The 15,234-nt window shown below is 39.9% G+C and overlaps 1 protein-coding gene across 2 annotated transcripts in view; it reads right to left on the bottom strand.

Moving 5' to 3' along the window:
- Window positions 1-247: 247 nt before the first annotated feature.
- LOC309389735 (peroxisomal trans-2-enoyl-CoA reductase-like) overlaps window positions 248-15,234 on the bottom strand; it is a 30,930-nt gene continuing 15,943 nt past the window's right edge. For both annotated transcript variants that reach the window (XM_081948438.1, XM_081948437.1), the window contains 6 exons: window positions 13,652-13,817; window positions 11,019-11,100; window positions 9,001-9,097; window positions 7,624-7,731; window positions 6,974-7,085; window positions 248-1,354 (listed from right to left, as the gene is read on the bottom strand). In XM_081948438.1, the coding sequence (XP_081804564.1) occupies window positions 1,266-1,354; window positions 6,974-7,085; window positions 7,624-7,731; window positions 9,001-9,097; window positions 11,019-11,100; window positions 13,652-13,817 (654 nt within the window). In that variant the 3' untranslated portion in view covers window positions 248-1,265. The remainder of the gene's footprint in view (window positions 1,355-6,973; window positions 7,086-7,623; window positions 7,732-9,000; window positions 9,098-11,018; window positions 11,101-13,651; window positions 13,818-15,234) is intronic.

Raw genomic sequence — 15,234 nt, 5'->3', positions numbered from 1 at the left:
TCATGGCTCTTAATTTCAAGTCCATTCTTATTCTTCAATGTTAACTAGATTTGATTGCCTAGTTAGTTTAAACCCAACTCCCAACAATGGATTATGATGATGGTGGTGATGATGTATATCCTATCTTTTCTTCAGAGATGTTTTACAAAGAGTGTCTTTCAATGATCTTCATCACTAAGAGTGGATCTAAGATAGTCCAGGACTGAACTACACCACTACACCATCTTCTCAAATAACACAAATACTGTAAATATCGGTATTTATGGGTTTTGAAGGATAAGACCATAAGTTCAAAGTGTCATTATAAGATCTTTTGATGTATCTTCTCCAGAGCAATCAGAAAGTTTTTAGTTTAGCAGTTGATTCAGAAACGGGAGTTTTGAATCCAGCCAGCAGCTATCCAAATGTTGAAAAGATAAAGCAAAATCCAGTTTCTTACTGATGGTGAGAGATGGTACAGCAAAGTCTCCAATACTGTGTAGTCCATGACATACATACAAAAATACATGTATTTATTTATTTTTATTTATTTATAAATCAATCAAAGTTCTTAACTTCCCATCTCCCTCTATCTGACAGGGTATAGCATGCAATTAGGGCTCATGCTGTTCATGGCTGAAAGGCAACTATGAAACATAGGTATAAACTACATATTTCTTTATGTTGAAATGTTAACCATTCTGACTTACATTATTATGGCAAGAGTTATTAACCCAAAGCCATTAAAGTGTCCAGGAAAATAAACTCTCATATTTCAGCTGTAGTTATGTCAATATCTTCCCATCCAAATTATGAGAGTGCCAAAATCAGATATGATCTTGCACAAGATTGTGTCATTCTATTGAGAAAACCTACGCCCAAAATCTCACATTTTAATTTATAGGGCTCTGGATACAATACAGTGGCAATGGATGTTTCATTTTCTTCAACAATCTTGTGTAATAGGAATGGTTTCACAAACAGCCATTTCACTTTCTTGAGAGAATATTCATGGATCAATACGTTAATAGGATCCAAAAGTTTACAGAATAGTTACAAGATTTTCAGTTTACCCAATAATGTTTACCCAAGCAATGAATTTGTTCAATAATGTAACTTTATATAATATGGCTCCATATAATTGTGTTTAGTGAATGTTCTAAAGGTTCATTAACTTTTCATTAAAAAGGTGTTTTTATTCTAAGGCACAGATTTTTAAAATTCCAATTAATTACTGAAAAATAGCTTTTTTCTAATGAAATGGGAACAAATCCCGTTTCTTTGAATTATAGTTTTGATTTAGGTTTTCCTGAAATCATGCTTCTGAGTGCTTTGGCATTATGTCCATCTGGTGCTGAGGGCCATCTGTCATGATCTAGGAGAAAAGAGAAAGTTGCCTTAGAAAGCAAAACCAATGCTATTGATTTAAATTTCAAAGATTTTTTTTCAAAAGAAAAACACTTATAACAAGCCTAATGAAATGAGTTAGAGTCACTTTTATATAATCTCAAAAACAGAAAAATGAATATATTTAATATTTCAGAATATTGTGATAGTCATTTTCTTCTCAATAAAAAATAGAGTTCAGACATTTGACTACATTCAAAATCCTGTTGGCTAAGTTTCAATTAAGAATGTTGTTTGAGTCTTAACACCTGAGTAATTGTCAAAGATGTATAAAGGAACTTCAAATATATGCTGGAAATGTAATTGTAAAGGGTACTTTTTAGCATTTCTGATGGTTTGGTGATAAAGCAAAACAAAAAAATATTGGAATCAGATTTCCCTAATTCAGAATATTCTTAAAATAAATATAAAAATGAATCCAGAATTTTCCTCTTAGATTTGATGGACAAAAATATTGATAGAAAATTTGGAACTTTTAACTCAGTCTTCCATCTTTCTGAGGTTGGTAAAATGAGGACCCAGATTGTTGGGGGCAATATGCTGACTCTGTAAACCACTTAGAAAAGGCTGTAAAACACTGTGAAGCAGTATATAAATCTAAGTGCTATTGCTATTACTACCTATGTTAACAGCAGCACACAAAGATAGAAAGATACACTAATTCCCACAACTGAAGAATCAATGGTGAAGGTGATGTAATTGGTAAACATGGCAGAATTGATTGCTTTTATTAAAGAGAAGAATTTAACTTTTTGTTTCTATTTGGAAACTACTTCTGGATTTTTTTTACTCAAAACTGAAACAAAATCTAATTTTAGGTTTTGGTTATTAGAATGATTTTGTTGTTAAAGAAAGGGCTTGAAATAATTAGAATTATAATGCAAAGGGTTCAGGGTTGTTTTTTCTGTATTCTACTGCACTAAAAGTAGGAAATGGTGGGAAATCGCTACTTTTTTTCTTTCCTCTATCTTCTCTTGACCTTTCTTCTTTTCAAGCTTTTTAAATTTTTGTTTGTATTTGTATTTTAACTCACAATAAATTCTAGTAATTTTTGCTTTCAAAAATAATGTTGTTTGACCCCAACAATGAGGTTGGCAGGTTAGCGTACTCTGTTTATCTAGCCAGTTTTGTTTTAGCCAACCAAAATTAAGCAAACCAGGACTTCACACTATATGTGAATCCAAGTTGTAAATTCTGGTTGAAATAGAGTGTTACATGGCAGATATGATAGCATTCAAAATTAAGAAAACACCTTAACTGAAACAATTTGCACACATCCTTAACTTCTTTCACATGAGGGAAATGGGTCCTCCACTCACCCCAAAATTAAATAGAAATAAATGGCTGTAACACAAGCCAAACAATAGCTGATTCCCAAATTAAACCAATTACACGAAAGGAGGGAAAAATCAAAAGAAAATTCCAACAACCGTGGAATGACACTACCAGGGGAGTTGAGGCTAACTGTTGTAGAAAGTAGATGTACCCTAAAACTAATCAGAGACATGAAAGGTGAGAGATTAAATAATTATTAACATAAGGAAGTAAATGAAAAGAAATGTAAGATTTCTTGAAGCAAACTAGCATCACAATAACCTATGCCAGGGTTTATGAGAGAGAAGAGTATTTGACAGAGGTGGACAGCTGCAGAAAATGAACGAACGAATGAATGAATGAATTTAATCAAGTCAATCATACAAAGAGAAAACAGCTCTCGTGATCCTATAGCACTTGCAATTCCAATCTAAGTAAATTTAGATTCCTTTCATTAGCAGAGTTTAGCCAGGAAAGAAAATAAATTAAAAAGTAATAACTTGGCTTTAAGGGAACAAATTAGTGATCACACAGATGGAGAATAAAATTTGGATTTAAGTAAACATTGTTAAACTTCCAACTCTTTCAAGTAAACATATTCATTCATTCATTCAATTCAATTTCTAGACCGCCCCCCTCTCAAAAGAGACTCGGGGCGGTGTACAGTCATATTAAAATAATTGAACAATAAATATACATGGTATAAATACAAAATCAATAAATTAAATATAGGACTGGAGGAGGTAGTAATGACTCACTGTACAATTTAGTTAAGTTAGATTAAAATTGTAAAAATTATAAAAACATTTACCCTAAAAACTATCCCCAATAAAATATCCGCCAGGAGGTAAGAGTAGAACTATAAGTGGGCCAGGCCGGCTAATCGGAACAGGTGAGTCTTAAGTTTTTGTTGGAAGGAGCGGAAGTCGGTAGTAGTTCTAATATCGGGGGGGAGGTCATTCCAGAGGGTTGGGCCCATCACAGAGAAGGCTCTACTCCTAGGCGCCGCCCGTTGGCATTGCTTGGTGGACGGCACCCGGAGTAGTCCCTCCCTGTGAGAGAGAATTGGTTGCAGGGATGTATGTGGTAGGATGCGATCCCGCAGGTAGCTAGGTCCTGTGCCATGGAGCGCTTTGAAGATGGTAATCAACACCTTGAAACGCACCCGAAAAACCACAGGCAGCCAGTGCAGCTCGCGCAGGAGAGGTGTTATGTGGGAGTACCTAGTACTCCACATGATGGCCTGCGCGGCCGCATTCTGAACTAGCTGTAGTCTTCGGGTACATTCCAAGGGGAACCCCATGTAGAGAGCGTTGCAGTAGTACAGACGAGACGTCACCAGCGCATGAGTGACTGTGCGTAAGGCATCTCGGTCCAATAGGGGGCGCAATTGGCACACCAGGCGAATCTGGTGGAACGCCCCCCCTTGCCATGGCTGCCACATGGTCATCCATCGACAGCCGGGCATCTAGGAGGACGCCCAAATTGCGCGCCCGTTCCACAGGGGGCAATTGTTCGCCCCCTATGGCCAGTGATGGAATCAACTGGTTGAATCGAGGTGCCGGTAACCACAGCCACTCGGTCTTGGAGGGGTTAAGCTTGAGTCTGTTGTCCCCCATCCAGACCCGGACGGCTTCCAAACACCGGGACATCATTTCGACAGCCTCGTTGGGGTGGTTTGGGGTGGAAATGTACAGCTGAGTGTCATCAGCGTACAGATGGTATCCAACCCCAAAGCCACGGATGATCTCACCCAGTGGCTTCACATATGTGTTGAACAGAAGGGGCGAGAGGACCGACCCCTGCAGCACCGCACAAGTGAGTGACCTCAGGGTCGACCTCTGCCCCCCTGCCAACACACATTGCGTCCGGTCGGAGAGGTAGGAGCCAAACTACCGCAAAACGGTGCCCCCAACTCCCATCCCCTCCAGCCGGCGCAATAGGATACCATGGTCGATGGTATCAAAAGCCGCTGACAGATCTAATAGGACCAGGATAGAGGAACAACCCCTATCTCTGGCCCTCCAGAGATTATCAACCAACGCGACCAAGGCCGTCTCCGTGCTGTGACCGGGTCGGAAACCGGACTGGCGCGGGTCTAGATAATCGGTTTCTTCCAGGTGTCGCGGAAACTGCTGTGCCACCACATTCTCTACAACCTTCGCTAGAAAGGGAAGGTTGGAGACAGGACGATAATTAGCTAGTTCCGTCGGGTCCAGGGAAGGCCTCTTGAGTAAGGGCCTCACCACCGCCTCTTTCAAGGCGGCCGGTAAGGACCCCTAACCCAATGAGGCGTTCACTAGGCCCAGGAGCCAGCCTCGTGATTAAATTATATGATTAAATTCTATCTTGTAGCATGATTATTAGAATATATCTCCCCTTTCTGTATGAACTGAGAGTTTAAAGCTTATAGAAGCCTTATAGGCAAAGTCAGTAGGCAATGTGAAAACATTTGAGTCAGCAATTTTAGCAGAAAAAAGCACATAATCTGGAAAGTGCAATACGATGATTTCTGGACCAATCTCCTAAGTCAGTGGTGGGCAACCTTTTTTTTCAACTGAGCCAAATCTCGCCAAAACCACGATTGAAATTTATTTGGAGAGCCGCATTTTTAAAACCGAAAATACATAGGATGGTACACTGTTTTTAGTTTCAATAAGTTTTTATTGAGAATATTCTGCATGCAAGTATCCACATAGGTCGGGAGGATACAAATAACACAACTAATAAAACAAAAACTTTAGAACGATATTATTTATCGATAACGTTAAATTCCGTAAAATTTGCCTTACAATGTAGAGAAAATTACATCCTGACAATGACTGACAAAGTCACAACCACTAATGTGAACATTGGCCTTGCATTTCCTTGGATAGTTTGAGTAAGTCAGGTTTGTATGTTGTTGTTTTTCATTTCATCTCTCTCTCCCACTTTCTTTCTTTTTTTCTTTTTCTTTCTCTCTCTCTCTCTGGCTCTTTGACTCTCTCTCCCTCCCTCCCTCTCTGTCTCCCTCTGTCATTTTCTCTGGGTGTCTATCTGTCTGTCTCTCTCTCTGTATCTCTCTCTCTCCTCCTTCCCCCATCTGTCACTCTGTGTGTGTGTGTGTGTGTGTGTGTGTGTATCTGTCTCTCACTCACTCTGTGTGTGAGTGTGTCTGTCTCTGTCTCTCCCTCTGTCTCTCTCCCCTCCCTTCCTCTCTCTCTGTCACTCTGTGTATGTGGGTGTGTCTGTCTCACTCATTCACTCGCTCTGTGTGTGTCTCTCTCTGTCTATCTTTCTCCCCCTCCCTCCCCCTCTCTGTCTCTGTCTGTGTGTGTGTGTGTGTGTGTGTGTGTGTCTGTCTGTCTGTCAGTCTCTCTCTGATTCCCTCCCTCACTCCCTCTCTCTGTTCCTCTCTGTTCCTCTCTGTCTGTCTGTCTCATTCACACACACACACACACAGACACACACACACACACTGTGGTCATCTTGTTGAGTGTGTTTCAAATGTGATTGGAACACTCAACAAGGTGACCACAGTGTGTGTGTGTGTGTGAATGAGACAGACAGACAGAGAGAGGGAGTGAGAGAGGGAATCAGAGAGAGACTGACAGAGACGAATCAGAGACGTACTTTTAACTACCTGGCAGCGGCGTTTTGCCTTGGGGGGCTCCTCAGAACTTCCCAAGACTTCGGAGGGAAGTTTACAGCCCTCCCTCGGAACGCTTCGGAGGGAAGCTTTTGCAAAAGCCCGGGCGATTGACAACAAGTCTCCCAGGCTGTAATTTTCCAAGCTGTGCGCATGCGCCTGTTTTCCACAGCGTGGAGCAGCGGCGAGATTCTGCGCGGCGAGCGATGATTCCAGGGGCCATCGGGAAGATGAGGAACGCGAGGGGGGACCCTGCCCCCCCACTGATGGCCCCCGGAATCATCGCTCGCCGCGCAGAATCTCGCCGCTGCTCCACGCCGTGGAAAACAAGCGCGCGCGTACAGCTCGGCAAATTACAGCCTGGGAGACTTGTCACTCGCCCGGGCTTTTGAAGAAGCTTCCCTCCGAAGCCCGAGAGGAGGGAGGGGTGCGGGCGCCCGGCACACAGAAGAGCTGCATTAAAATGTGTAAAGAGCCACATTTGGCTCGCGAGCCACGGCTTGCCGACCACTGTCCTAAGTTTATTTATTTATTTATTTGTTTTTGATGTCAGGGCAAAAGCATCAGAAAAAAAGGGAAAGCAGACACCCTCTGCTAAAACAATCAGATTACTATTTTACCACTATTTTTAAAGCATTGTTTTACCTGGAATGTTCCAGAGGGAAGAATATAGGCCTTGTCCACCATCAACCTTCACAGTTTCTCCAGTTATAAAAGAGGCACCCGGAGAAAGCAGAAAAGACACCAAAGCGGATACCTTAAAAGGGAAACAGAATTATTCAATATTACATTAGTTCCCTCTGGACAAGATAGGAGACAGACAGACATTAACCAAAGAGTCAATTAACAAATAAAAACACAAATAACCATATAACTATTATAGCACAGGCAGGGCCACCAAGAGGATTATTAAGTGCTAGAACAAGACTAGCATGGCCCCCCTCACCTACACATGGACACATAAATCCACAATGTGCTAATTGTACATTTACAATGTACAGCATTTTTTAGCTCCAGATTTTTGAGATGACATTTCATCACCATTCATAAACTGAAATGAAATATAAAATATATCCATAAACGAAGTGAAACTAAACTTGCAAACTTAAATAAATAATGAAATTAAAATTCAATAAATTACATAAATAACTGTTTGCTGAGTTTCAGATTAATAAAGGTTATGTCAACCAAGGCTGCAAGGCGGTTTTGCTATACACACAAAATATAGAGTTTGAAGTATCATGGGCCCCCTTGGAAGTTCAAAATATAGCAATTAAATCAACATAGTACTATACCTCTTCAGGAAGTCCTAATCTCTTTGCAGGAATCTTCTTAATATTGCTTTTAAACAAATTTTCACCACCTTCATAGTGGGCAACAGCAGTTTCTGAAAATATAATTCCCTGCAAAGAAAGGATGGCTTCAACATTAAATTTTTCTTATTGTTTTTCACAGCAATAAAAACTCCAATCACTTTTTGACATTCGCAAACTATAAACTCTGAATATCAATACTGAAAATACATGATCTGGATTTATAAACCAATAAGCAAACTGCATTGGAAAGGAAGAATTATAACCTTGAAAGATACCATATTTTTCGGAGAATAAGACGCACCAGAGTATAAAACGCAGCAAGGTTTTGAAGAGGCAAATTAAAAAAAAAGTTTTTGCACTCTGCCAACCTCCCCAAAACGGGCCCGGGTTTTTTTGCAAAAAAGGGGGGCATGAATAGCCCTTAGGAGGCTTATAGAGTGTTCCTGGGAGTTGAGGGGGGCAAAAAACGGTCCATTTTTTGCTCATTTCTGCCCTCCCTAGCCCCTAGGAGTTTTCTGAAAGCCTCCTACAAGCCATACATGACCATTTTGGTGAAGGGGGCGGGGTTTCAGGAGGCAAAAAATGCTGTATTCAGTGTATAAGATGCACCCAGAATTTCAGTCTCTTTTTTGAGAGAAAAAGGTGTGTCTTATACTCCGAAAAATACGGTAAGTGCTATTCAACCCAAGCTCCATTCTTGGCGACTTCATGGACTTTATGCAATTTTGTTAGCAAGGCTCTTGCCTTCTTCCTACACATCCCACATTTAGCTTACAACTCAAGTTTCTATTTTTATAAATGTAGTAAGTGTAGTAATTACATTTAATTACTAATATACTACTACACACTACAATTTATAAAGCAACACAAAGATATCTACAAGTTTTGTAGAGACATCTGGAGAGCAATTTCATCCCCAGTGCTAGTATTAAAATACTTCTGCAAACATTCTTCCTCAATCTGGTTTGGTCACCGAGACCATGAAGAATGGCTCCAGCACAAGTCTGAAAGCTCAGAAGACAAGCCTCTGGTCCAGGTGACTGACCCAAATTGGATCCTGCAATATTATCCTGGGACACGTATATTTGCCTTCATTGAAAATTCTTCCTCCAAAACAAACTCCATTGAATGTAGATTAGAGCCTCTAATCCCCTTCTCGGTCTTTGGTATAGCTAAAGATCTAGATATAAAAATCTTAGCAGTTCCAATAGATACTGTATTGTGAGCAAAATCTCCTAACCTATGAAAAAGCTCCTATCTTCATCCATCCATCCAATGTTAAATTAGGCAAATAAGATGGTTAGAATCAGCATTTGGTTCCAGTCTGTTGTCTACATCACTTATTTCATAACCTACCGGGGCAACTGAGTTAATCCTCACTCCACTGCATGCCCACTCAATGGCTAAACTTTTGGTCAGGTTATCAACAGCAGCTCTTGCTGCTCCACTGTGCCTGCAAAGGAAGCAAAAGAAGAGGCAGACTTAATTTCTTTCCACAGGTTAAGTTAGACCACTCTGAAATTAGATGTTGTGATTATGAAATGCCTATAACTATACTTTGCTATCTTAACTGGGGTTTAGAGTTCAAGAAGCTATCCTCCTCCCAGTAATTTCATCTAATCTTGGTGCCACGGGGCAATTGTCAGAAATAGTTATTGATTTCCACTCATAGTTTATCTAGCCAGAGTCAGGATGGTTGAAAATCCCAACTTTTAGTTATTCCAGTCTAACGTATGTGTATAAGCATAGATTTTACAAATAGTACCCAATCTGTATCCCCAGCTATAGTAAAATTGCTTATTTGCCTTTATGGATCTTCAAAATACCAATATCTCTAAGATTTTAGGGGGTATCGGGCATAATTTTATCTTACAGCTAGAATTGATCTCAGGACAGAGTTAGAGGCCAACAAAATGTTCTCTCTCTTTCAACTTGTAATTACATGAAACTCTTCCCAGGCAAAAAATATCTGTATGCACCCGTGTACATGTTAATGTTCTACAATCAGAAAGCTTGCAATAATTTCATAATCAGAATTCAATTAACACAATCACAGCAGACAAGTCTATGCAAAGAGAAACAGTATTTCAACTGGTTGCTAAGAAATATGTGCCAGATTCAACTATCATGTTACTTCATGATGTGATTTCATTGTGAGCATGATTTGGCTCCAATGATTGTGCATTAGCATACAGTGCCAGATTCAACTATCATGTTACTTCATGATGTGATTTCATTGTGAGCATGATTTGGCTCCAATGATTGTGCATTAGCATACAGGTAGTCCTTGTTTTGCAACCATTCATTTAGTGGCCAAAGATACAACGGCCCTGAAAAAAGTGACATGACTATTTTTCACATTTAAGATCATTGCAGCATCCCCATGGTCACATGATCAAAATTCAGACACTTGGCAATTGGTTCATATTTTGCAGTGTTCCAGAGTCATGTGGTCATGTTTTGTGATCCCCTGACAAGCAAAGTCCATGGAGAAGCCAGATTCACTTAACTGTGTTACTAACTTAACCACTGAAATAATTCACTAACAACTGTGGCAAGAAAAGTCGTAAAATGAGGCAAAATTCACTTAACAATTATCTTGCTTAACAGTAGAAATTTTGGGCTCAATTGTGATCATATTAAATCAAATACATCAGTCAATTAACATTCTTTCTTCATGAGTGAATATTCCTTAACATGTTTTTGCAAGCAGTTGCTGTGAACTATTTGTCGGATCCAAGTTTGAGGATCATAAATATAGGCAAAAGTCCTCAATTCTCAAAGATTCCTATGATAGCTGTGGAAATATATCAAGAAGCAATGGATTTAGAACTAGCCATTGTTCCAGATAATGTTGATACTCTTAGAACACACCAAAAGTTCTCGTTAATATGTCACTCAGGGTCTGAAGACTACCAACTCCTGACTTAATCTCTAAAGTCTAGATTTGGCTATCTCCAACCTCTAAGCTGCATATGGCCTTCCAGAATTTTTGGCCTAGCTATTTGTATTCTTCCTAATCCACCAAAGTAGCAGATTTCTTCAAAACTTTCTATACTGGAAATCTATACAGTCACTGGGCTTTGCAAAAACAAGGCCATTAAAATTTTTTAGGAAGGATACAATACAATACTGAAAAAAGGGAGCCAGCTAGGGAACAGGGGCTTCAACCTTCCCTGCCTATTCATTTCAAGCTGCAAAACAATATTGCAGGAAGTAGGGAAGTGTCTCTGTGTCTATAAATGTGTTTCTGCTCAGAAATGCCTGAACCACAAAATAGGAGGCAAATGAATTTGATACATACATTAAAATAAATACATCTACTTAGACTTAAGTGACAACAGGCATCCATTTGGATATTAATAATAGCTTACGAAAAGCCAGGTATCCCATTCCGCATGTTAGCCACAATATTGACAATGGCACCCCCATGATCACACATCCAAGCATTGTACACTATATGGAAACAAGGGGGGAAAAGCATTAATTAATATTGTGACATATTTATTTACATTTTCAGAATGTATAGAGACTGCAGCCTCTGTTTGAGTTAACCCCCACCCTAGTGCCTGTTGGCTGGACACTATAAAGCAGGGGTGTCAAACTCATGGTCTGCAAGCCGGATGCATCATACACTGGCCACGCCCACCCCATTTTAGCGAAGGGGGGGAAGTCACAATACATCACATGATGACAATGTGACACTGCAAGTTTCACCCCCCTGCTATAAAGAATGACACCAAGATAATCATGGTGGATCTGAAGGAAGCAATGTGAGAGTGCTGATCCATAGAATGGCCAAGGGTTGGACACAATTGAATTGCGGACGACTCTTTCTTTTATAGAACACCAGCCCTGAACCTTACATAAGAAGCTGCTTTATATTTACTGCTAGACTACTATTCCAGTTGGCAGCGATCACTTGATGATTTGTTCCGCTTTACCTGGAAATGTCAGATACTGCCTAGGCCAGTGGTTGGCAAGCCGCGGCTCGCGAGCCACATGCGGCTCTTTACACGTTTTAATGTGGCTCTTCTGTGTGCCGGGCACCCGCTCCCCTCCCTCCTCTCGGGCACTTCAAAACAAGCGCCCCTTTCCCTTTTTTCTTTTCGACCCACAATGATTAGGGAGGATCCTGAAGACGGGCGGGGACAAGAAGCGAGGAGGCAGAAAAAGAAACGGAGGCTAAGGAGCTTCCCCCCCCCCGCCCCCTCCCAGCCAAAATCTAACCGGGGAGCCAGGCGGGCAGTAGCAAATTAGCCGATCACGGTTAGATTTTGGCTGGGAGGGGGCGGGGGGGAAGCTCCTTAGCCTCCGTTTCTTTTTCTGCCTCCTCGCTTCTCGCCATGGCGTGATCGGCTAATTTGCTACTGCCCGCCCGGCTCCCCGGTTAGATTTTTGCTGGGAGGGGGCGGGGGGGAAGCTCCTTGGCCTCCGTCTCTTTTTCTCCCTCCTCGCTTTTTGGGGCTCCACCAATGGGGGAGCAAGGCCCGCCCAGCACCAGGCTTTGGGCTAACACAGAGGTCTGCAAAGTTGGCTGTTTTAAGACTGGTGAACTTCAATTCTCAGAATTCTGGGAGTTGAAGTCCACCAGTCTTAAGAGCCAATTTTACAGATCCCTGGGCTAATATGATTGATGCCCTTGGTGGACTTCAATTCTCAGAATTCTGGGAGTTGAAATCCACAAGTCTTCAAGCTGTCAGGTTTGAAGACCCTGGGGTTTTTTTTTCTAAAGGGTTCGGGGTGCGAGGGTCTTGCAACTTGACAGATTTAAGACTTGCATGCTTCAATGCCAGAGTTCCTGAGCGAACATGACTGGAGGAGGAATTCTGGGAGTTGAAGTCCACAAGTCTTCAAGCTGTCAGGTTTGAAGACTCCTGGGTTTTGTTTTTTTCCTAAAGGGTTAGGGGTGCGAGGATCTTGCAACTTGACAGCTTTAAGATTTGCGTGCTTCAAATGCCAGAGTTTATTGAAACTAAAAACAGTGTACCATCCTATGTATTTTCGGTTTTAAAAATGTGGCTCTCAAAATAAATTTCAATCGTGATTTTGGCGAGATTTGGCTCAGTTGAAAAAAAAGGTTGCCCACCACTGGCCTAGGCAATCACCACTATCCATAGCAGGCGCTCTAGCATTGAGTCACTCCAAATAAAGAGGAACAATTATATTCCATATTATTATATACCATATTAAGTATTTTGGTGAGTTTTTCAAATTTATAAAATTTATTATTTTATTATTATCATTTTATTTTTTATAAAATTTATTATTATTTATTATTATTTACAAATTTATAAAATCTAAAAGCAGATAACTAAACACCAATATTCTAAAGAAATAAACAAACTGTTATGTTCCGGTGTTCACATTGAAAATAAACAGGGCGTCAGCATCAGCAGCGTGTAAGCATGGCCAAGCGAGTATGTCATTGGCGGTGTTGGTGATCGCGGCTTGAAAGCTCTCGCCGAGGTCGGGAGGTAGCGGCACCGTGGAAAAGGCACTACCCCGCGAATGTCAGCACGAGGGCTGACCCAAACTGTAGGGAATAGATTTTAGTATTTCTGATCTAGTCATCAAAGGAGTTCAAATTCTTATTAAATGTCTTCTTTGACATAATTAAAATCAACCATTCTCTGTCAGAGATGCAGTCTGAATAACTTTTGTGTTATAATTTAACCTAACATAATTGGCAAAACATGCTAAGCACTACATAGTTAGGTTTATCATTATACCTCAGTTTCAACCATTCCTTCAACCATAATTACGTTGCAACAGCCAAATATATACCAGCTAACAAGAATGTGACCAACAAAGATTTGTTTCCTGGCAGACCTATAGATAAATCTCTTATTCATTTGCAGGAGAGATTCATATGTCACAATAAACCATAACTGCGAATATTTAAGGCTAAATATAAAAAATGTCAAGGCATGAAAATGTGAAATGCAATGTAATCGTGATTCAAATTGCTTTATGAACAAAACTTCAAGTTATAGTAAGCAATCACCTGCTTTACAGCAATAGAAAGTTCCAGTCAGGTTGGTTTCAATAACAGCATGCCAGCCTTTTGCGCTTATTAGTTCAGACGGGCTAGGAAACTGCCCTCCTCCATTATTGACCAAAAAATCTATCCTACCATGAAGATCTAATGTTGCTTTCACTAGTGCCTCGACCTACAAGGAAAAATAAAGCGGAGTGATAAGATTGATGTTCCATTTGCAGATTTTTGTACAGCATTAAATCACTACTTGGCCTTCTGGCTAAAATCGAATATAGTATTACTATATAAGTGTGGTGTTTCTACATCTGGTAACATGATGTTTCCTTTCCTGGGAAAGATGATCAAGCCCAGTCACAGTTAGAATACAACAATTTATATATGTAGCAATGTACTAGATGTAGAACTATTGCACTAAAAGGCACAGCTTGTAATGGTGTCCTCTTAACAAAGGAAAGCTGGCAGGCAGTGCTGCACATGGAAGCTGTGTGCCAAACAAGCAGAATTATTTATAACACAATGGTGGGAAAGCTTTATTAGAAGGCAAGGATGCCCTAGTGGATAGAGATTAAATCTCAGCATTCAACAAGTTTCCCCCTAGGTGGTTTATTTGAATCTGCTGTAACAGATTTCTCGGAGAAACAAAGCTGCTGACAAATGTAGACATATGAAAAATAAAGTATTTTAAGCTGTATAAAAAATAATTTTAAAAAGGGGGATTGATCGCTTTCAGAGTGATAATGTTAGTTCCTTGAGGGAGACATCTTTGTAGTTACATCGTCAGGAAGAAAATGCATTCTTATTCTGTCACCAAAGGGAAACACATGCCAAATTTTTCTGATTTAAGTACATTCAACTTGTACCGTGTTTCCCCGAAAATAAGGCAGCACCTTATTTTCTTTTGACCCCCGAATTTGGCCTTATTTTCGGGGAGATTATTTTTGAGGTTCAGGAGCCGGCGATCGTGGTCACCTCATGGCTGCTGCTATATTGCAATATTTTCAAGGAGGGCTTATTTTCGGGGAGGGCTTATTTTAGCGCATGTGCTCAAAAGCCTGATTGGGCTTATTATTTGGGGAGGTCTTATTTTTGGGGAAATAGGGTACTATTCTCCCAGGTTTTGTGCCCCTTGTTCTTGAAAACAGTAATTTGAGTTAGCATGCTATTTAAATATCTGTGATCTTTAAATCATAGCATACAACCTAGCAGACTGCACTAATTTAGAAAATCACAGTTAAACTAAGCATTAAAGTATTGGACAATCCTACATAAAACTGAATTCTGATATTGTGCTAAGCCATAATTTGTTTAACTATTATCTTTATTTATTTATTTTTATTTATTTTTTATACTTTTTATTTTGTTTATACAAACTTCACATCTTTGCAACACATTACATTTCTTTTACATATCTGTTATGATTCTTGTATCTGTACAAATAAGTCTTTTATAACTATAACTCTATATAAGTGTGCATTTATATTAATTCATACATCTTTTTTCTTCATTCTATATATAACATTAACTATTATTATCAATAACACCACAAGATGCTAAACTACACAGAGCAAAATGTGTTAGAATATAGTATA

Source organism: Natrix helvetica, assembly GCF_964273705.1.
Source record: "Natrix helvetica genome assembly, chromosome: 1".
In the NCBI taxonomy this organism is placed as follows: domain Eukaryota; kingdom Metazoa; phylum Chordata; class Lepidosauria; order Squamata; family Natricidae; genus Natrix; species Natrix helvetica.
This window is presented reverse-complemented; position numbering and strand designations above follow the sequence as displayed.